General features: G+C 42.9%; 2 protein-coding genes across 3 annotated transcripts in view; both read left to right on the top strand.

The window, feature by feature from the left end:
* scin (scinderin) overlaps positions 1-14,180 on the top strand; it is a 35,823-nt gene extending 21,643 nt beyond the window's left edge. Inside the window, exons 10-16 of the mRNA XM_084919379.1 lie at positions 2,062-2,152; positions 2,761-2,931; positions 3,009-3,186; positions 11,655-11,776; positions 12,650-12,727; positions 12,802-12,862; positions 13,452-14,180. Coding sequence (XP_084775505.1) covers positions 2,062-2,152; positions 2,761-2,931; positions 3,009-3,186; positions 11,655-11,776; positions 12,650-12,727; positions 12,802-12,862; positions 13,452-13,615 — 865 coding nt within the window. The 3' untranslated portion in view covers positions 13,616-14,180. The remainder of the gene's footprint in view (positions 1-2,061; positions 2,153-2,760; positions 2,932-3,008; positions 3,187-11,654; positions 11,777-12,649; positions 12,728-12,801; positions 12,863-13,451) is intronic.
* A 1,623-nt stretch (positions 14,181-15,803) lies between these two features.
* arl4ab (ADP-ribosylation factor-like 4ab) lies at positions 15,804-22,064 on the top strand. Of its 2 annotated transcripts, none has more exons than XM_084919330.1 (2): positions 15,804-15,942; positions 16,938-22,064. In XM_084919330.1, exon 2 carries the CDS (start codon positions 17,015-17,017, stop codon positions 17,618-17,620), a length of 606 nt encoding a protein of 201 aa, XP_084775456.1. In that variant the 5' UTR covers positions 15,804-15,942; positions 16,938-17,014; the 3' UTR covers positions 17,621-22,064. The 2 variants fall into 2 exon arrangements, with proteins under 2 accessions (XP_084775456.1, XP_084775457.1); XM_084919331.1 differs by lacking the exon at positions 15,804-15,942 and adding an exon at positions 15,970-16,288.

The raw sequence follows: 22,064 nt of genomic DNA, 5'->3' as shown, positions 1-22,064 counted from the left end.
CCCCATATATTTATATATATATAAACATATATAAATAAAACCACTTTTTTTTACATTAGTAATTCCTTTTGTGCATAATTTTATATTGTTGTTAATAATAAATTAATTAAAGCAACAAAACAACCTGAAGAGCCGGTTCGGAGCCGAAAGAGCCGGCTCTTTTTAGTGAGCCAAGCCGAAAGAACTGGTTCCCTAAAAAGAGCCGGAAATCCCATCACTACTATGTAAATATTGTTAGTAGACTTTTAAAAAATTACAAAAACCTGGTATTCAATTCAATTCAATTTTATTTATACAGCGCCAAAACCCAACAACAGTCACCTTCTGGTGCTTTATACTGAAAGGTAGACCCTACAATCATACATACAGACAAAAACCCAACAATCATATGACCCCCTATGAGCAAGCACTTTGGCGACAGTGGGAAGGAAAAACTCCCTTTTAACAGGAAGAAACCTCCGGCAGAACCAGGCTCAGGGAGGGGCGGGGCCATCTGCTGTGATTGGTTGGAGGTGAGGGGAAGAAGAGAGGACAAGAAACATGCTGTGGAAGAGAGACAGAGATTAATAATAACTAATGATCAAATGCAAAGTAGTGTATAAACACAAACAGTGAATGATAAGACGTCAGAGAAGAAGAAACACCCAGTGCATGATGGGAAACCCGCAGCAGCGTAGGCCTATTGCAGCATAACTAAGGGAGGATTCAGGGTCACCTGGTCCAGCACTAACTATATGCTTTAGCAAAAAGGAAAGTTTGAAGCCTAATCTTGAAAGTAGAGATAGTTTCTGTCTCCTGAATCCAAACTGGAAGCTGGTTCCACAGAAGAGGGGCCTGAAAACTGAAGGCTCTGCCTCCCATTCTACTTTTAAATACTCTAGGAACAACAAGTAGGCCTGCAGTGTGAGAGTGAAGTGCTCTAATAGGGTGATATGGTACTACAAGGTCATTAAGATAAGATGGGGCCTGAATATTGTCACGGTCCTGGGTCGGTGACTCAGTTATTTTTGGTTTTTGTACTTTTACTTTTGATTTTATTATGAATTATGATTGTTTGTGTTTTGGTTTCTGTCCTAGTATTTCTAGCTCCCTAGTTTTGTAGAACTTCCTGAGTTCTAGTTTTTAGGCTTTGTTATTTGGTTTGGTGTTAATTCTGTGCTCCCTCTGTTCTGTGTCAGCCCTGTCTGTGTATCCCCTCTAGTGTAGTCAGGTCTCTGTGTAGAGCCCGCGTCTCTGAGTCGCTGTCTTTGTGTATGTTTTGAGTTTCCTGTTTTACTTTGAAGGTTCGTGTCTGATCTCAGCGTGTTCAGTTTTACTTGCCTCCTGTCTCGTTAGCCCTAATCTCTCCCAGCTGCGTCTCTCCCTCCGTTATCCTGTATGGTCTCCCGGTGTCTTTCTGCGTCTCCTTGTTTCTCCGTTTCATGTTTGGTTTTTGCTTGTTTTCCCAGTTTAGGTTTTCTCAGTTCTGCTTTCGCCACCCTCGTCTTTGTTGTATGTTCACTCACCATAAATAAAGCTCCTTCACATCAGTAGTGCCTGCATCTTGGGTCCTTTAATAATTCCACTCGGTTTGCCCTGCTAACCATGACAATTATTTAAGACCTTGTATGTGAGGAGCAGGGTTTTGAATTCAATTCTGGATTAAACAGGGCTCAAATTTTAAATTCAGATGACTAGTCCTAAGCGTGGATGATAATGCATCATCCATAATACAGAATCTTTATTACAAAATGAGCTGAGGAAGCTCCCATCACAGAACCCCCTATGGACAGCTAAGACTCCTAATACAGTGAATCACAGTGAATCACAGCTACATGAACTGCATGTGTTTGTCTATTTGTTTGGTAGTTTTTTCTGATTATTTTCACTTTTTTCACATTTTACTAAATCAAAGTGGGAGAATGGACTGAGTGAACCAAAGTAAAAAGTGAAATCCATAACAATGAGCTGGTGACAAAGTTATTTGATGCATTTTTATTTTAAGAATATAGATTGGTTCACTTTCTAGATTTACTGTAACTTGACTAACTGAATATTGATTACTGTTACTGTCTCCTGCAGGCAGGGAGCCAGCTGCTCTGTGGATGAGCTAACTGCCTCAGCGTTCCTGACCGTAGAGCTGGATCGTTCACTGGGAGGGAATGCGGTTCAGGTACAACACCAGTGTCAAATAAACATGAGAAGCACTTGTACTGATTGCTTTGTTAATTGTTCTAAATGCACAGTACTGTGCAAAATCTTGAGCCACTCCTCATTTCTTTATATTTTGGTAGAAAATAGGAAGTTGGTGCAGTGATTCATTGAAACATGCTAAGAGTGTACACTATGTACCTGACCCTAACCCAATACAGACAGGAGCTAACGTAATGGCCCTTCTTTTATGCACACTTGTGGAAAGCTTGTTGAAAGCCTTCCCAGAAGACTTGGCTGGGTCATATTAAACCCTCTGGATTAAGAAATCACTCAATTTGATATTCGTGTGATGGCAGACGAGCAAATACTTTTGACACTAGAGTGTAGATCATTCATAATGGAATCAGGTCCATAATCAGCAATGGATCACAGATGTGATACCAAAGGAGCAGGAAGCCAGGCAAGCTCCGCCCCTGAAGCACATAAGCAGACCTACACATGCACACACACACAGACAGAAAACGGGCGAGTCGACCAGAAACACTTTAAATTGTCCTGTGAAAAATAATTGTCTTGAACTTTCTTTAACTGGTATGTTAAAAACCAGTTTGCTTCATATGGTTTCAGGTCAGAGTGCCTCAGGGTAAAGAACCCCCACATCTGCTCAGTCTTTTTAAATCTAAACCCCTCATTGTGTATAAGAGCGGCACATCCCGCCTGGGCAATCATCCTCCTCCACCTCCTACGCGACTCTTCCAAGTCAGACGGAACCTGGGCACCATCACCAGGATTGCTGAGGTAAGCCATTTCCTGATTGTCGTTAGCAAAGTAATGATGTGTTTATGCAAAGATGCTGAACTTCTTGTCTGTTTTAGGTTGATGCCAGTGCCGCCAGCCTAAACTCTAATGATGCCTTCTTTCTGAGGACCCCTGATGGGCAGGGATTTCTGTGGACAGGCAAAGGGGCCAGTGAGGAAGAGGAAAAAGGAGCTGAGTACATGAGCAAAGAGCTGAACTGCAGCTGCAAACGCATCACTGAAGGACAAGAACCAGGTCATGATCAACACTTGGCATACATATACCAAATGTGTGTATCCATATGATATGCACACGCAGACACAAGCTCGCATAGGTCTGCATGTTTTCACACAGCATAGAAGTTGTCAGGGCTAGCAGCAGCAGCAGGTCGAATCTATAAGCCGGGATTCTCACTAAAGGGGTAATTCAATATTCCAGCGACGAGAGGCTCTGAGCTGCTGCCTTTAGTAGTGTCCAGAAGCAGTGATGAGCAACAGGTGAGTGATTAGCGCAGGTGAGTATGTCAAAGGCAGGAGCCCGAGGTGAGCTCCGCCCCGGCCGAGTGATGCAGGAGCAGGAGGGAGGGGAACAGAGATTAAAACTAAAACACATGTAGTCTTGCAGGGCTGGCCGGGCAGACTCAGGGACCATGACAGACATAAAGTTTTATTTTGAACACTTGTTGCAAAAAGGAAAATCTCCATTCAAAAGAAACCAAATACAAATATGATAGAAAGTGAAGATTTTTACCAGCGCTCATGTCTCAGTTTGCAACATGAGGACTTGGACTTTTCACCTCTGCCAAGGAGCTCATGTTTTTACAACCAACCTTCCAGTTAGTGTCCAACTTATTGGTTTACCATCTCACAGTAGTCGTAGTTTGTTTGTCAGCTGTTGGTAAGTTTGATCAGTTCATCAGCTGTGGTACCACCCCCACTGTATTTGGAAGTGTTTGTGTGTGTTCGTGCGTGCATGGCAGTCTGTCTACAAACATGATAGCTCAAAATGTTTAGAGCGGTAGAAGATTGGGGTAATGTTAACAATTCATTAAATCTGGCTTACATCCACCAAGCTCTTCAAGGTTAACTTCATGATTTATTGATTGAAAATTGACAACAAAGCCTTAGAACTTGAAAACGGCTATTTGATTGGTCCTAGGCTGAGATCACACAATACACTGTGAGAATGTGAGATTCTCAGTGCCAGAGATTCCAAATTGCAGCACGGGGCTGTTAGATCAGAGCACTGTGATGCAGCACACAGGTGTGCTGTGATAAATGGTCAGGTGTGTACTCCAAGCAATCAGCATGAGTAACGGGCAGAACAATTACATTCTCTTCCACTGTGCAGTGGAAGTCAACGAGTCCCTGGCGAAGTCTGTGGTCCCCACATGCTTCAAAAGATCCACCATTATCCCTGTGCCCAAGAACAGCAAACCCTCATCCCTGAAAGATTACCGGCCAGTTGCACTGACCTCGGTAGTAATGAAGGTGTTTGAGAGGCTGCTGAAGAACATCATCTCCTCCTCCATCCCAGACACCACAGATCCGCTGCAGTTCGCCTACCGATCCAACAGATCCACAGAGGATGCCATCGCCCACGTCCTGCACACCACCCTCAGCCACGTGGACAAGAAACAGGGTAACTATGTGCGAATGCTGTTTGTTGATTACAGTTCAGCGTTTAACACAATAGTGCCCTGCAGACTGTTCACAAAGCTCAGGGATCTGGGACTTAACAGCCGTCTATGTGCATGGGTGTTGGACTTCCTCACTGGCAGAACTCAGGTGGTGAGGGTGGGTAGATGCGTCTCTAACAGCATCACCATCAACATAGGAGCACCTCAGGGATGTGTCCTCTCGCCACTGCTCTACTCCCTCTACACTTCAGACTGTGTGGCCACCCATGGCTCCAACACCATTGTGAAGTTTGCTGACGACACAGTGGTGTTGGGTGCCATCTCCAACAACGATGAGGCGGCCTACATGGATGAAGTGAAGAATCTGGCATCATGGTGCCAGGACAACCACCTCCAGCTGAACGTCGGCAAGACCAAGGAGCTGGTGGTGGACTTCAGAAGGGGTCAGCACAGAGACTACAAGCCCATTATCATCAATGGAGCTCCAGTGGAGAGGGTGCAGTCCTTCAAATATCTTGGTGTCCACATCTCCTCAGACCTGACATGGGCTGCCCACATTCAGGTCCAGACCAAAAAGGCTAGGCAGCGCCTGTACCACCTACGACAACTGAGGAAGTTCAGGGTCTCTCCAAAGATCCTCAGGATTTTCTATACAGGCGCTGTGGAGAGCATCCTCACACAGAACATGACATCGTGGTTTGGGAACAGCTGTGTGAAGGACCAAAAAGCTCTCCAGAGAGTGATCCGTACAGCAGAACGCTGCTGCAGGATTGCTCTCCCCCCGCTTCAGGACACCTACACCAGGAGATGCCGGACTAGAGCAGCGCAGATACTGAAGGACCCGTCCCATCCTGGCAACAAACTGTTCCAACTTCTGCAATCTGGTAGAAGGTTCCGCATCATCCGGGCAAGGACAGAGAGACTCAAGAGGAGCTTCTATCCCCAAGCCATCCGGGCCCTAAACACACACACACCCGCCCTCTCACATCATCTATAATTGACTGAGACAGGACTCTCTTCCAGACACTCTAAACCCAGGCACAATGTACATTCCAAATTCCTTTAATTTTAAATATGTTTATATTGTCTATTCTGTAAAATAGTCAGATGTCTATTCATATTAATGTACAGAATTCACCTGCTTGCTGCTACTACTGCACATTCACCCAATGTATATACTATTTATATATATATATATATATATATATATATATATATAATGTTCTTCCTCTACCCCCCCCCCCCCCATTTTTGCACATGTCGAGGAGCATGTCAGGCTACATTTCACTGTGTGTTATACTTGTATAACTATGCATGTGACAAATAAAGAACCTTGAACCTTGAACCCTTGAACCTTGTGTTTAGAAGTGCTTGTATGAGTGGGTGTGAATGAGGCATGTTGTATAGAGCGCTTTGAGAACTCCGGGAGAGTAGAAAAGCGCTATATCAGTCCATTTACCATGATTAGGGGACCAATCAGCAGCCGTCAGCTTCTCCAATCAGGGACCTGCAGAGACTCTTAAAGACACAGACAGGCAGAACAAAAAACAGCCACCCGGACACATTATGGGCAGTAACAATGGGTTTCTCTGATTCTGGGATTTGTACTCAGTGTACTCAAAACACCACAGACGCTCCTTTCGTCAACTAGCTCAGTCCTCCAGCTCTGGTCCAAGCGTACTAAATAGATGAACGTGTTCCTTGCTCACACCTGCCTGTGAACTCACTGGACTACTCCTCCCCTGCAGCTGAGCCACAAACCACACCCCACTGCCACATACACTCCCTCTCCCACTTAGGCTGGGGAGCCGTCTTACCTGCTCTCTGTGGTATCATTCTCTGGAATTATACCACATTCACTGTGCACTGTAACTTCCTGTTACAGTGCACAGTGGTGTTTTTGTGTAGATTATCTATGTACAATGAATTAAAAAAAAAAACCTGATAAAATATAGATAACATCCAATTTCATAGGGTAATCTTCACATGCTTTATCCAAAGCACACTCTCTGTTGATTGGCCCGCTAATTATATTCACAGTATTCACTCACTGCGTCTTTAGGGATTCACCTAGCTTAGCTTAGCTCTCTAGCAGCACGGCCTCTTCACCTGTCCCTCCTGCACTTTCCTGCTCAGTGTGTCAGATGTTTAGTTACTGTAGGTTTGCTTATAATAATCAGTCTTAATCATGGATGATTAATCATTAATCATCGTCTTAAATGCAACAAATATGCAACAACATGAGAGAGAAAACACATTTCGAAACAGGAAATACAGCATCAGTGTGCTTTTAATCCAGGTATTTACTATTTGGTTTAGACACTCTACCAGATCTGGTTGGGTATGTTGTCATCAGAGCGTACTTGGCATTTTTTAGGTGTGTTCATTTTACCCTGCGTTTTTCTGTCCTTGATCACTTGTTCAGACTGTTTTGTGCCAAGTTGTGGTGGGTCGAGTTGAACTTGAATCGTTTCATGTTTCATGTTGTGCTTTATTGGGTTCAGTTTCATCCGAGCTTTTCCGGTTGAGGCTCGCTCACAGGCAGAAGATGTTGTCTGTTGCGCCTGTATTCCTTTCCATCCGACTCAACGACATAAGAGCGAGGTTCAGCACATACCTTACTTACAACTCCAATCTTCTCATGTCCTCTCTGTGTTTGAAATCTCACCACCTGCTTTGGTGTTAATGAGCAGCCTGCTGGACCTGTCATAGTGCTGTTTTTGAATTCTACGCTTTTTCGCGAGTTGAGTTTTGATTGTGGTTGTCCCTTTTGCTGTTGGCGTTAGCAGTTTTTTGCACACAGGAAGGGTTGACCGTGTTCGCCTTGATAGCAGCCTCTGTGCTGGTGAGCCAAGAATGTTGTCTCGTGGCGTGTTGCGTAGATGTAACAGGTTCAAATAGAAATCAGTTCCATCTCTTTTTGATGTTTCAAGGAGTCTTTTAGCACGCCGGGCAGCTCTTTCACTGAGTCCATTTGACTGAGGGAACTCAGGGCTGCTTGTGACATGTATGAACTCCCAGTGTGTGGCAAACTCACGAAAGGTCTGGCTGGTGAACTGGATGCCATTGTCTGAGTACAGTTTCTGTGGTATCCCATGTACTGAGAAGTGGCGTTTGAGTTTGTTAATGACTGAGGCAGATGTTAGGTTTTCAAGTTTATGTATTTCAAACCATCTAGAATACGAATCCACGAGCACAAAGTAGTGGCGGTTGTCCCATTCGAATATGTCTGTGGCTGTGATGGACCAGGGAAGATCAGGAATTTGGTGTACAGGGAGTGCAGAATTATTAGGCAAATGAGTATTTTGTCCACACCATCCTCTTCATGCATGTTGTCTTACTCCAAGCTGTATAGGCTCAAAAGCCTACTACCAATTAAGCATATTAGTTGATGTGCATCTCTGTAATGAGAAGGGGTGTGGTCTAATGACATCAACACCCTATATCAGGTGTGCATAATTATTAGGCAACGTCCTTTCCTTTGGCAAAATGGGTCAAAAGAAGGACTTGACAGGCTCAGAAAAGTCAAAAATAGTGAGATATCTTGCAGAGGGATGCAGCAGTCTCAAAATTGCAAAGCTTCTGAAGCGTGATCATCGACCAATCAAGCGTTTCATTCAAAATAGTCAACAGGGTCGCAAGAAGCGTGTGGAAAAACCAAGGCGCAAAATAACTGCCCATGAACTGAGAAAAGTCAAGCGTGCAGCTGCCAAGATGCCACTTGCCACCAGTTTGGCCATATTTCAGAGCTGCAACATCACTGGAGTGCCCAAAAGCACAAGGTGTGCAATACTCAGAGACATGGCCAAGGTAAGAAAGGCTGAAAGACGACCACCACTGAACAAGACACACAAGCTGAAACGTCAAGACTGGGCCAAGAAATATCTCAAGACTGATTTTTCTAAGGTTTTATGGACTGATGAAATGAGAGTGAGTCTTGATGGGCCAGATGGATGGGCCCGTGGCTGGATTGGTAAAGGGCAGAGAGCTCCAGTCCGACTCAGACGCCAGCAAGGTGGAGGTGGAGTACTGGTTTGGGCTGGTATCATCAAAGATGAGCTTGTGGGGCCTTTTCGGGTTGAGGATGGAGTCAAGCTCAACTCCCAGTCCTACTGCCAGTTTCTGGAAGACACCTTCTTCAAGCAGTGGTACAGGAAGAAGTCTGCATCCTTCAAGAAAAACATGATTTTCATGCAGGACAATGCTCCATCACACGCGTCCAAGTACTCCACAGCGTGGCTGGCAAGAAAGGGTATAAAAGAAGAAAAACTAATGACATGGCCTCCTTGTTCACCTGATCTGGACCCCATTGAGAACCTGTGGTCCATCATCAAATGTGAGATTTACAAGGAGGGAAAACAGTACACCTCTCTGAACAGTGTCTGGGAGGCTGTGGTTGCTGCTGCATGCAATGTTGATGGTGAACAGATCAAAACACTGACAGAATCCATGGATGGCAGGCTTTTGAGTGTCCTTGCAAAGAAAGGTGGCTATATTGGTCGCTGATTTGTTTTTGTTTTGTTTTTGAATGTCAGAAATGTATATTTGTGAATGTGGAGATGTTATATTGGTGTCACTGGTAAAAATAAATCATTGAAATGGGTATATATTTGTTTTTTGTTAAGTTGCCTAATAATTATGCACAGTAATAGTCACCTGCACACACAGATATCCCCCTAAAATAGCTAAAACTAAAAACAAACTGAAAACTACTTCCAAAAACATTCAGCTTTGATATTAATGAGTTTTTTGGGTTCATTGAGAACATGGTTGTTGTTCAATAATAAAATTATTCCTCAAAAATACAACTTGCCTAATAATTCTGCACTCCCTGTAGTTTCAGGGGTTGTTTTTGTTGGTGAATCTTTAGACTGTGGCAAATGCTGCATGATTTGACGTTGTTCTCAATGTCAGAGTTTATTGTCAACCAGAACACGCTGTCGTTGCTCTCCTTTTTGTAGACTCCATGCATGGATGTCCCTTGTGTAGTTCCTGTAGATAGGTTTCATGTAGTGATGCTGGAACGATGGCTCTGTTGCCTTTCATAATGACATTGTTGTTGATGATTAGTTCATCATGGTAACTGAAGAATGGTTTGATTTCTATAGGTACACTACTCACTTGTTTTGGCCACCCCTGCTGCACGTAACGAGCAAGTGTCTGTAGAGTAACGTCCTTCGAGGTGTGTTCGGCAAGCTCTTTTCGGTGTCTTGTTGAGATGAGCTAAAGCAACATTACCTCGAAGTTGCGCCCCTCTTCCTTTAGAGCAGGGGTCGGCAACCTTTCTGATGATGAGTGCCATCTAAAATTTCCTCAGAAGTCAGTGTGCCATATGATTGCATTAGCAATAAATGTAATAACGCTCTATATTAACAGTTACACACTATATAGAACAACTTTATAGGATTATATTTGTTCGCAGATGTTGGCAGCTGTCAGCGAATAGTTATCAGCTATTTTGAAACAAAAAAAGACTTTTTATCCATAACAGCAAATGAACTGAACAACAGAAAATGCAAATGCTATTTATGGTCTCCTCACAACACTGATAAGAAAAATAAACTGGGCCAATACGGCATGTTTGTTAATACACATGTTAATGGGATCTCTGGTCTCCCACTCAGAGACACAGGTCTCCCAGTGTCCAGCATTCAGACGGCTACCTGAGGACACTCATGTGAGAAGCGGTGTTGATACCAAAGGACATCCTCAGGAATTTGAATCTGCCAAAAGGTGTTGCAAATGTAGTGAGAAGAGATGAGGCAGGATCTAGTTTGATTTGCCAGAAGGAGCTCTTTGCATCCAGAACTGAGAAGATGGTTGCTCCAGACATCTGAGCAGCTACTTCCTCCACAGTTCGGATGGGATGGTGAGGTCGCATTAGTGCCTTGTTCAGATCCCTTGGATCAATGCACATACGAACATCATCGGTATTCTTTTTGTGTGTTGCGACCATGTTGGATACCCATTCTGTGGGTTCCTGCACTGGTTCAGTTACTCCCACGGCCTGCATTCTTTGGAGTTCCTCTTTAACCTTTACTGCATGGGAACAGGAACGCGTCTTTAGAGGGTTGACGACAGGTGACACGTTTGGAGTGAGTTTCATTGAGTAGGTTACAGGTAAGTCACCGACTGCATCTTTAAACAGGTCTGCGTATTCGTAAAAAACTTTCTGTGCTAGTGTCTCATCCTGATCTGTGTCAACGTGGTAGACTTCCTTGCTGAAACTAACCAGTTTCATTCGCACGCTGTCCTTTAATCCGATGATGGATTGCACATCGTGTTTTACAACTTGGAATTGCAGGTCATATAACTGTCCAGCTAGCTTGCACTTGAGAGTAACTGTGCCTGTGGACTTAATCTTCGTGCCTCCGAAAGCAGCGAGATTTACCTGTTTTTGTGACTTGCGTAGGGTTTCGTTGTTGCCGATGTTTCTGTAAGTGCCTAATGACAGTTATCTGCAGTTACTCTTTGGGCTCCTTTAGTAATAACGATACTTGTAATAACTGTAGCCTGTTTGCAGCTCTGGAGGCCAGGATCACTGAATGGGAGACTCGGCTTAACACCCTTAAAAAGCTAGCTAGTAAATAGCCAGGCCCCTGTAGCTGTTGCAGCTCAAAGTAGCGTAACTCCCCTTAGTGCTGCAAATTCTGTAAAATTGGGGGGGATCACAAACTAGCTGAAGTATTCTTACTGTTTTAAAGAAAAAACAATAATGGATAAAAATTTTGATTCACAAGAATTCAACAAAAATGGTACAACAGGTAGAGGTTTGATTCCTGGCTGCTCCAGTCTACATGCCACATATCCTTGGGCAAGATACTAACCCCAAGTTGCTCTCTGATGCATCCAGCGAAGTATGAATGTGTGTGTGAATGTTAGATAGAAGGCACTTACATAGAAAAAAGCACATTATACATTTTTAATTTTGGAAAAGTTGTGATTAGTGTGGCAACTTTTGGACCTCCCTCCTGAGCTACAGCCAGCCAAGCATCCCCTATATGAATGTTTGGATGTCTTCGTACTTGTACTTGAATGTGATTATACGAGCTTCTGAGATGTCACTTTGTATTTTGTCTTGCAGCTAATTTCTGGGCTGAATTAGGGGGGAAGAAGGAGTACCAGACATCAGAGAGGCTGGAGAGTCAGTCTATGACTCATCCTCCTCGACTCTTTGGATGTTCCAACAAGACTGGCAGGTTCACAGTAAGTTTTTGACATGTGTCATTTTCCCCTCATGAAGGAATCTATTTGTTACTTTTCTTTCCAGCATATTATTTATTCTGTTTTTATTGTATTAGTTTATTATAATAATAATAATAATAATAATAATAATAATAATAATAATAATAATAATAATAATGGATTGCATTTATATAACCAAACCACGGTCGCCCCCAAATTATGTGCTTAACAAATTTATTAGACCACTCATCATAAAAATGAGAAAACAAAAACCTGAATTTATATTATTTATCAGACTAATGACATTTTGTTTTGTTTTGTTTGTATTAATTTTGCCACAGTTTCCCACAGATGTAACAAACTAAGTTGGAGGGACAGTTTTCTTTTCTTACTATCCAATCATTCTTAGTTGGAGGCTCACATTTGAACTATTTATGGGTCATGATTAGTGCCTCTGTGCTGTCTTTCAGTCCAGCTTTGCCCAGCCACTGGTAGGACTTCTGGATGTCAGTCACTTGTGTTAAATAGGCCCTTGACAGCATAAGACCCACATCATGTATAGCTGCTTCACCAGTAATTATGTGCTGTTATATTTTCCAGTCAGACAATCAGCACATTTGGTGTAGTGCATTTAAACAAACTGTAAGACCCGGATATCATTAAACACTCCTCTAAATAATAAATGCAGCCTTTATAACACAGGTTACAGTTATTCACAGCACTTCAGTTACCTGTTACATTCCCCATGTGGTCAGGTGGGACAGTCGTGCTATAACACAGTCCCGTGTCATTAAAACCTACATTCTGAGCTTCTAATCCTCATTCAGCTTTTGTCACATTGTGCTAAACACTGATCATTGAAATGTAGCTGAGTTTAAATGTTATTGTATGCAGATTGAAGAGGTTCCAGGAGATTTCACACAGGATGACTTAGCTGAAGATGACGTGATGCTGCTGGATGTTTGGGACCAGGTACTCAACTGTAGAACACGACAGACATCTTAGGACAAAGTGAACAACCCCTCACACACACTCTTCTGTTGTAGGTGTTTGTCTGGATTGGAAAGGATGCAAACGAGGTGGAGAGAGCTGAATCTCTCAAATCTGGTGAGCTTTTGACTTTAGTCAGAATTTTATTAGGTAGCATGAGACAAACTATACTATAGTAATCCATAGGATGAACCCAAACAATTCAAAGATCTTTGAATAATAAAGAGACTATTTGAACCTGTTCTGAAATACAATAGCTAACAGCTAATGGGAACCCTTAAATGGTAAATGTAAATGGCCTGTATTTGTATAGCGCTTTACTAGTCCCTAAGGACCCCAAAGCGCTTTACACAACCAGTCATCCACACATTCACACACTGGTGATGGCAGCTACATTGTAGCCACAGCCACCCTGGGGCGCACTGACAGAGGCGAGGCTGCCGGACACTGGCGCCACCGGGCCCTCTGACCACCACCAGTAGGCAACGGGTGAAGTGTCTTGCCCAAGGACACAATGACCGAGACTGTCCAAGCCGGGGCTCGAACAGGCAACCTTCCGATTACAAGATGAACGCCCAACTCTTGAGCCACGATCGCCCCCGAAACTATTAATTATATAGTTTTTTTAGATTTTTATCTACAAAATTCATACTACAACAGATTTTTGTTTGAGGTTCCTGTCTGTGACTCACTGTTTCCTCTGCAGCCAAACAGTACATTGAGACTGACCCAGGGGGGCGTGACAAGCTGACTCCTGTGGTGGTGGTGAAACAAGGCCACGAACCTCCCAACTTCACAGGCTGGTTCCTGGCCTGGGACCCTTCCTACTGGGACTCTATCACCAGGAGCGTGAAGTCTCTGAATGTTTAAAACATTCACATGATAAATCACCAGAACACAGAAATATTATCATCTTTATAATCAGCACAATTTAAAGATATATCTACATGTGTACTGTCAGTGGTAGATTTCTTCCCTAAAGTTTGAATACAACAAGCCTCTAAAGGATACTGCATCCTTTAGAGGCTTGTTGTATTCAAAGCAGTCTGTATTAAAATCCTTTAATGAGAACAGTCCTGTATTCACTGCGCGATAAGCTGCTTTCTCATACCAGCTGAAACAACTCAGCTTGCTTTGATAGTAATCAGTAATTAAAGGTTTTTATGGCGTGCATAATGTTACGAGTGTTTATGAAGTCTTGGCCAGCTGAGGGTTTCAAATGAAGCTCTGCTCTGCTCATCCCTGTTAGTACTCTTATTGCAGCATATTGGATTAACTGAAGGCTACTGTGTCATCTTCTAGTTCAGTAGTCCAGGGCATTATTCTCTGGAAGGATGTTCCTGATTTTGACAATATTGTGCAGCTGAAATAAAGCATGTAAACTTCAGAGCTATATAATAAAAGTAGATAATCAAATGTTGGAAGTTCCTGCATTCTGTTCTTCTTTGGTCTGTTTTAACACATCCACGGTGCAGTGGATACATAATGTGATACATAATGGTTTACACCTCCTGATGCATCATCATCTGCCAGGACACTGGAAAGTTTTCTTTGCCATTTGTTTCTGTATCGGTCCTTCTGAATCCCTTAAACTTACAAAAACAGCAGTTTTAAAAAATGCAAATGCATTGCTCTGAATATGTGTATTGGCTGCTCTGTGCTTGCAAGATGTGTACTGGGTAGCTTTATATTTACTATGTGAATGAGAGTCATTCATTTCCTGTGAATTGTTACCACTTCTTACAACAGTTGAAACAAAAGAGTGGCAGACTCAGTGTATTTAGTCTTCTAGTTTCTCCATCCATGTATGCAAGTAGTCATAGTCTGAATGATACAATTCCACCACCAGAGGGTGAACACGAGGCCTGGTGTAGATGTTTGTATGCCCCCAGATGAATTTTACATTTCCAAGCACCAACTATGCCTATAATAATATAATTAAAAATATGTAATAAACAATATTTGGCCACGGCATTCATATTGATCCAAAAGCACGTACAATCTCAACCTCATCCACAGAGCAGAGTTGCTCATTCAATTCATTATGAGCTGGAGACAGTATGATAAAAATTTAAATAAGCAATGTAGTAGTTTCTTTGTTTTTTAAATTGTATACGTGGGGGTTAGCACTGCTGCCTCACAGCAAGAAGGTCCTACTGCACTAATCTGTCTGGGTTCTTTCTGTGTGGAGTTTCCATGTTTTCACCCGGGGCCGGGTGACGTCTCTCCGGATACTCCCGCTTCCTCCCACAATCCAAAGACATGCGGTTAGAAGGATTATGTTAATTCGTAATTGCCCAGAGGTGTGAATGTGTCTGCCTCCCTGCGTCTAGCCCTGCGGCAGACTGGCGACCTGTCCATGTGTATCCCATCTATAATGTCTTTTTCTAAACCCTTCAACATAATTTAGGCCACTGTGTGTGGAATACTAACCTGAAAAACTGGCCTTCTTCCAAATAAATAAATAAATAGATAAAGAAATACATAAAGAAACCTTTCGACCGACACGTGCTCTTTGATAACGGGCTTAATTGCACAGTCCCGGGTTTGAGTGTAACCACGAAGTGAGTCGCTAAATAAATAAATATATGAATAAATGACTTTAAATTAACAGTGTTACATAATTTTGGAAAAATTGAGGTTCATGATAATTAGACTATAAAGTACATGGAATGAATCCCGAGTAACTCTGAAATAGTATAAACATTTAATATCACTAGTATCCATTACTATTACAAGTATTACTATAATCCTGTTTTGACGAATGTTCCCGTGGTGGGCGTACAACACGAGGGGAATCGTATAAATAGGCCACTGATGCTGAACTCTCAGCTCTTGTATGATTATAAGATTTTACACGAGGATGATGCATTATGGGGAAACCTAAAGCTATATAATTTCCTATTCCAAACCCTTCCAAACAACAGCACCCTTTGTATCGATACGTTTAATGAGTCCTTCCCTTTTACGTGATTTGCTTCGAAGCCTGTGGAAGTCAGCCAAACCAAATATGCCGGCTAGGCTTTTATTTTGAAAAGCGAAAGCGGAAATAGTGGTGTTCATTCTAGTGGTCTTAGCGCCGCTGCGGAATGGAGAGGTAGTAGTAGTTGCTGTAGGCGTCTGAGGAGGTGAAAGCGGTGGGTTACCGAACCTGTGGACGCACTGCCAGCTGTGATGGGTTAACATCGTTTGTCGAGGTACGTTTCTTACGCTGCTACTGTGACGGATCCATTCTAATGTAGAAAACAGCGATAACAGCCGGAAAATCATATCTAACCCCAGAGACAGCTCAAATTAATTTCCCCTCAATGAAGCAAATTACGTTGATGTCCGCCTGCTTTGCCATGTAACGCTAACCTAACGCTGCTTTATATGTAAACGTGCATAAAAGGCCCAAAGCGCTAAGACTGCTTTTTCCAACACTTGTTGGCTTTGCAAGCTGGAGTCGAGTCAGGTCTGTAACACAGGACCCACAGCACTGCACGCCAGACTCCATTTGGATATCTCACAAACTGACGCCGCTCCTCGGATAACAAGCTAAAGGTATTCACAGTGTTTGATATAAATAGAGATGTTTCATCAGTCTTTATTTGCCATATTTCAGTTCGGGCTAACTCTTAATACTAGCTTTTAATGAAACGCTTACTTGGTGGCGCATCACTTATCACCGTCTCCGTGTGTCTACCTTCAGTGAGCAGGGCGGGAGCGGCCGCTGCAAACCGGGCATAAAGTCATAAAAACGCAGTTTTCTTGTCGTCGGAAACGTGTTCATCAGCGACCTCACGGGAGCCCGATTCTTCAGCACATGTCGATTTGTTAGTAACGTAAGATTTATTTTAATTTCTAGATTAGAAACGGACCTTTCAGCATAAAGAAGTCGGTTGCCAAGCAACACATTTTTAAAGCTACATGTCAGTGTGCTCAGTTTAAAAAACACAAAGGCCGGTTTTGATCTGTCCATGGAGGTGACGGATGGATTTGGGGGAAATTTCAAAGATCTCCTTCCCCCGTTGTTTACCGAGTCACACGTTGAAGTGCGCCCTGCTGTTTTATTCCGAGCTCAGTCCTCAGTGTCAGGATAATGTAAGGGTGTGCGGGTTTATTCACTTCCTGGGTGTTTGTGCCCTTGTAAAGTAACAGAGTGCTGTGTGTTTGCATGCCTTGACTCGTGCATTTCTCCTCTACATTCTAGCTTTTGCTGCAGTTCTTTCACAACAAGATCAACCTCGGGAATATTTAGTGGCAACTTCTTTTGGTCTGTGTGCCAAGATGGGAAACGGACTGTCGGATCATCGCTCGCTGCTCCCCTGCCTCCCCTGCTTTCAGGCTCTTCACATTGTCATTCTAGGACTGGACTGTGCAGGCAAGACCACTGTGCTGTATCGCCTGCGTTTCAATGAGTTTGTGAACACTGTCCCGACCAAGGGATTCAACACAGAGAAGATCAAAGTGTCTCTTGGAGGCAGCCGTCGGACTGCGTCTTTCCACTTCTGGGACGTAGGCGGCCAGGAGAAGCTGCGGCCTCTGTGGCGCTCGTACACACGCTGTGCTGATGGCATTGTGTTTGTGGTGGACTCGGTGGATGCCGAGCGCATCGAGGAAGCCAAGGCAGAGTTGCACAAAATCACACGGCTGGCAGAGAACCAGGGTGTGCCGGTCCTTGTGGTGGCTAACAAACAGGACCTGCGGAATTCTCTTAGTTTGCCTGAGATGGAGAGCATGTTGTCTCTAGGTGAGCTCAACACTGCCACACCCTGGCACCTTCAGCCTGCTTGTGCCATTATCGGCGAGGGGCTGCAGGAGGGACTGGAGAAGCTCCATGCCATGATCATGAAGAGGAGAAAGGTGCTGCGGCAGCAAAAGAGGAAGAGATGATGTGCTAGTAGAGGAACTACAAACTATGAGCAGAATCTAAAGCTGCACAAGTACTATTGTGAGCTGAATACAACACTGGGTTTAGCTGGAACAAGACAGTGATACTCATTCTGTCAGTTGCCCCTTTTTGTCTGGGTCTGTTCCTTCAACTGAAATGGCTTAAAGTTAGCCAGTGCTCCCACTGAGGACCGTGCAATGGATTCTGAATGCAAACAGTCGTTCTAAAGTTAGTGCAGCAATACGCCGAACTCTCAAAGAAGGACAAAAAGCTTTTGTTGTGTTTATTTGTTGAAACATACGCTGTACCACCTTAAAACAATCAAATAAGTCTCGATCGTGTATATTCCACCAAAGCTCTGAAAGTTAACATGAAGTTGATAACGACTCACTAAGTACAGAATCACTACTGACTCCTAGAAACAGCGTCACGTGTCACAATCGCTACAGTTGAATAGAAGCTATTTTTCAAGGGTGCGCCTGTGTTCCTGCTGACACGTCTCGATGACATGACAAGAGTACAGTTACACTAATTGATTTTCATCATCTGGTTACTGTTTAAACATAACAGTAATCAGTGTCTTCACTTGACAGCAGTGTCAAAAAACCAAAATGTGACTCACATGAGTTGTTTTCTTAGCATGAGGCTGCTTTTCAATCAACTGCACCAAAAAGGGCTTTATATACTCTCTGATATTAGTTTAGATTACAAAATGTAGTCAATAATTGACGATAGCTTCAGTGCTCAAATATTTAAAGCTAACAACTATAACTACTGTCATAAAAAACCACAGTGAGAAGTCAGAGTCACACTTGGAGTAAGATGACAATCAGTCAGCATTATACTTTTTGATATGCAAGTGTCATCTGCATCGCTGCTAAGATGTTAGTTTTCAGGTCACCAGCCACATTTCTTCATTTATTAAGTTCTTCAGGGTCTTGTCTCCTTGTATTGCAGAACATAGACTGGACCCACATGCTTTACTTGCATTGTTGTAATGTCTAAGCCCGTCCTGTGATTACTGTGCCACTGTCAGTGCTGCTAACATTGGATAAAAACTGTGATGTTAAACGTCATCTGAGAATTCATTTCATGTTCAGTGAGTAGTGATTGTTTCCTGTTTTGTTTTTTTACTTCCTTTCATGTTTGGAATTTTTGTTGTAAGGCATTAATAATACACTTTTAAAAAGTAATGCTCAAGTACTTTTTTGGACATCAGTTAACATGATCAGAGTGGAAGCGTCGAAGCTTTTGGGTGTATGTAACTGTCGAACTGCTGTTCACAGTGCAGTGAGATAAAAGGCTGAGCAGTTCTTACTGATTAAGTTAAGGATTCGCACCCACCGGCTTTTGCACGTCTCAGTGCTATGAACGCGAGCTTGTTCGGTTATTCAAAGGTAGCCTAACGAGGCTTTACAAGTTTACAATTTGGTAACTTTGTGGGAACAAAAGAAGCAAACTCGGTGTCATTGGTTCCAGCTGCACCACATGTGCTGTTGAAGGTAAACGTGTTATCGTGTGTCCTTGTGTGTAAGCAAATGGGTTGTGTAGCACCAAACTACAGGACTGCATCCAAAGTCGGGATGACCATGATGGACAATTATTTGCTATAAAACACGACTTTGATTCCACTTCTTCAAAGGAAGGGAAATGTACATCATGTGTTCAGTTATACTAATAAAAGTACATTTGTAAATCCGTTGGTTAAACAGGGCCGTTAAAAAGTGTTTCCCTTCCTAATTTTTATTTTTTTGGCATGTTTGTCATACAAATCTTTCACACAAAGATGCTCCAAGTAAATACAAAATGTAGTGTTAAGTGATTATTTAATTTATTGAGGCTGGTGGGCTTACTTGCTTTTATTTGTTACTAAGGGAAAAGCTACCAAAGCCAACGTGCACTGTGGAAAAATATTAGCCTCCTAAACCTAATAACTGCTTGTGCCAGCTTTGAGAGCAGGAACTGCGATCAAGCATTTGAAATAATGTAATGAGTCTTTGAAACTACTGTGAAGGAGTTTTGGCCCACTTGTCTTTACAGAAGTGTTCAGTTGAGCCAGTTTGAGGATTGTCGAGCATGAACTGCTTTTCATGGTCATTCCAGAGCATCTGGATCAGTTTTAAGGTCAAACTTTGACAAGGCCATTTCAAAACATCCAAAACCTTAATGTTGGTTTTCTTTGTGCAATTTCGAGGTGGACTTGTTGGTTTGTCTTGGGTCACTGTCCTGCTGAATAACCCGAGTGCACTTAAGCTTCAGGCCATGAACTGAGCTGGATTTTCTTGTAGAGCTAAATTCATGGTTCCATCAATTACAGTACGTTGGCCAGGTCCTGAAACAGCAAAGCAGCCCTAGATCATCACACCACCACCACGACATCTGACTTTTAACTGTCACCCACTCCTTTGTGGATAACGTCTTTCACCATGGTTCAATGAAGTCCCAAAGACTCTACTTCCCAGACTGATTGATGTCAGCGACTCTGTTTCTAAACTGCTCCTGAGTGTCTTTAGCTCGAGGACATGCTGTGTTTTGCTTTATGGGATCTTTTAGCTACTTCATTTTATCAGACTTTGTGATTTCTTGGTTCATCAGGTCTGAGTGTAGCTTTTCAAAAACTCTGGTTAATCACAGTTCATTCATGATTTAATGAGGGGCGGTAATTACTTTTTGCACACAGGGTTCAGATAGCTCTTTTACCTTAATAAATGAAATAATGAAAAAACTAATATTGTATTAACTTTGGATATCTTTGCCTAATATTATGAGTATAATATATATGTAAGTGTGACAAATATGTAAAATAAATAAGAAGTCAGGAAGGGGGCAAATACTTTTAAATAAAAGTAAAATAGAAAGTTACTCTCTGAAGCACACGAAAGTCAAATATCTGTCCTGATAATCTGAAAGTGTTTTTATCTGAACTACGTGCTGGATGAACACAAAATTGGCCATTTAGTAATCGTTAGTTGGCAGTTTGCAGAAATGGTCCTGCTATCTCTTCACTCGGTGCTAAACGGTTGGTTGGGTGGGGTCTTGTCGGCAGGCAGCCAGACTCTTCTCAGGAAACCGAAGCAAGGAAGGGAGTGGTTCCTCTTACATTATCACCATATCCTGTTCTCAGCTCTGAAAACTGCAGTTTACACCGTTCACAGTTGGAGCTGACTGGGAATCAGATTAGAAGTCCACACGGCTTTCAAACGTCCCACCTCAACCCTGCACCCCTCTCTGCTGCTTTTAAAGTCTTTTTTTCTCAGCTGTTTAAAAGACTGGAGGAATGGCTATGAAAGATATGCTGCTAGCCACTGGTGCTGCTACTGTGCTGTGTGGTCTGCTAATCTGACCCCTGAGTTAGCTCAAACTCACATTAGCTGACCTGAAGTGATTCAAAACACTGTAATGGTTGGAGACCAGTATGCCCTCAGTAACAGTCATCCTCCAGTGTCCTTAGCAGGCAGCCGACTGGAGTAGATACAAGTAGAAAAGTGGTGGCGTCTCTCTCAACCTCATTTTGACCTCATGTCTAAACACACACATAGAACCTGATAGAGAAGCTGCAGCCAACAGTGTGTCTTCACTAATCCATCATTAATGAAACTCCAGGACCAAGAAGCCCAGGACTGGTATGATTATATAGAAAAAAATGACACCTAAAACCCCTTCAGTAGTGTTTTACTGCCGGCGGTCACCCTCCAGCCAAAGGGAAAAGGCAGTCTTGACCTGGCACGCCGCTCTACTTTGTGTAATGGAAAATACACAGGGGTGCTGGGCAGATACTGCTGTGGAGGAAGGAAACTGCAGATGCTTGAATGACAGCCTACCGACTGTGTTTAAAGTGGACATGACATGTAAAAAGGCTCATTTACAGCATGGAGCCCTGCTCTACAAAACTGTCACAGACTTAACACTGTGAAGCTGGAGAAGTATTTAGAACATGTTTAGCACCACCATGTGCCAGAAGAAGAACATGACATGATATGTGTCTTATATGCCCAAAGAGTATGGTATTAATACACTAATGCAGTCACGCTTCATGTAGATTTAAGTTTACACGGCCCACCATGGATCACAAGAGTTTTAAAAGCTCATCCATTCTCCTAGTTTACACACTCTAAGTATTTGTGTTCTCTTCGGTCAGCAGCGGGTTTTGCCTCTGAACTCTATCATAAACGCCATTTTTGCCCAGTTTCTGTCATATTGTGAAATCATAAACACTGGCCTTAACTGAGGCAAGTGAGGCCGGGAGTTCTTTAGCTGATGTTCAGGGTCCTTTTGTGACCTCCCAGATAAGTCATCAGTGAACTCTTCGAGAAACTTTGGTAGGTTTAACAATGTTTCCTGTTTCCTCTATTTGTAGATAATGGCTTTAGGTATGATTTTACTCCACTGCCGGTGTGTTCGGGATCATCGGCATGCTGAATAATAAAGCTGTTTCCAATCAAATGA

Source organism: Perissodus microlepis, chromosome 22 (assembly GCF_051167445.1).
Source record: "Perissodus microlepis isolate ML-2025 ecotype Zambia chromosome 22, ASM5116744v1, whole genome shotgun sequence".
NCBI classification, from domain to species: domain Eukaryota; kingdom Metazoa; phylum Chordata; class Actinopteri; order Cichliformes; family Cichlidae; genus Perissodus; species Perissodus microlepis.
Note: the sequence above shows the minus strand (reverse complement) of the source record. Positions and strands in the feature narration are given on the sequence as shown.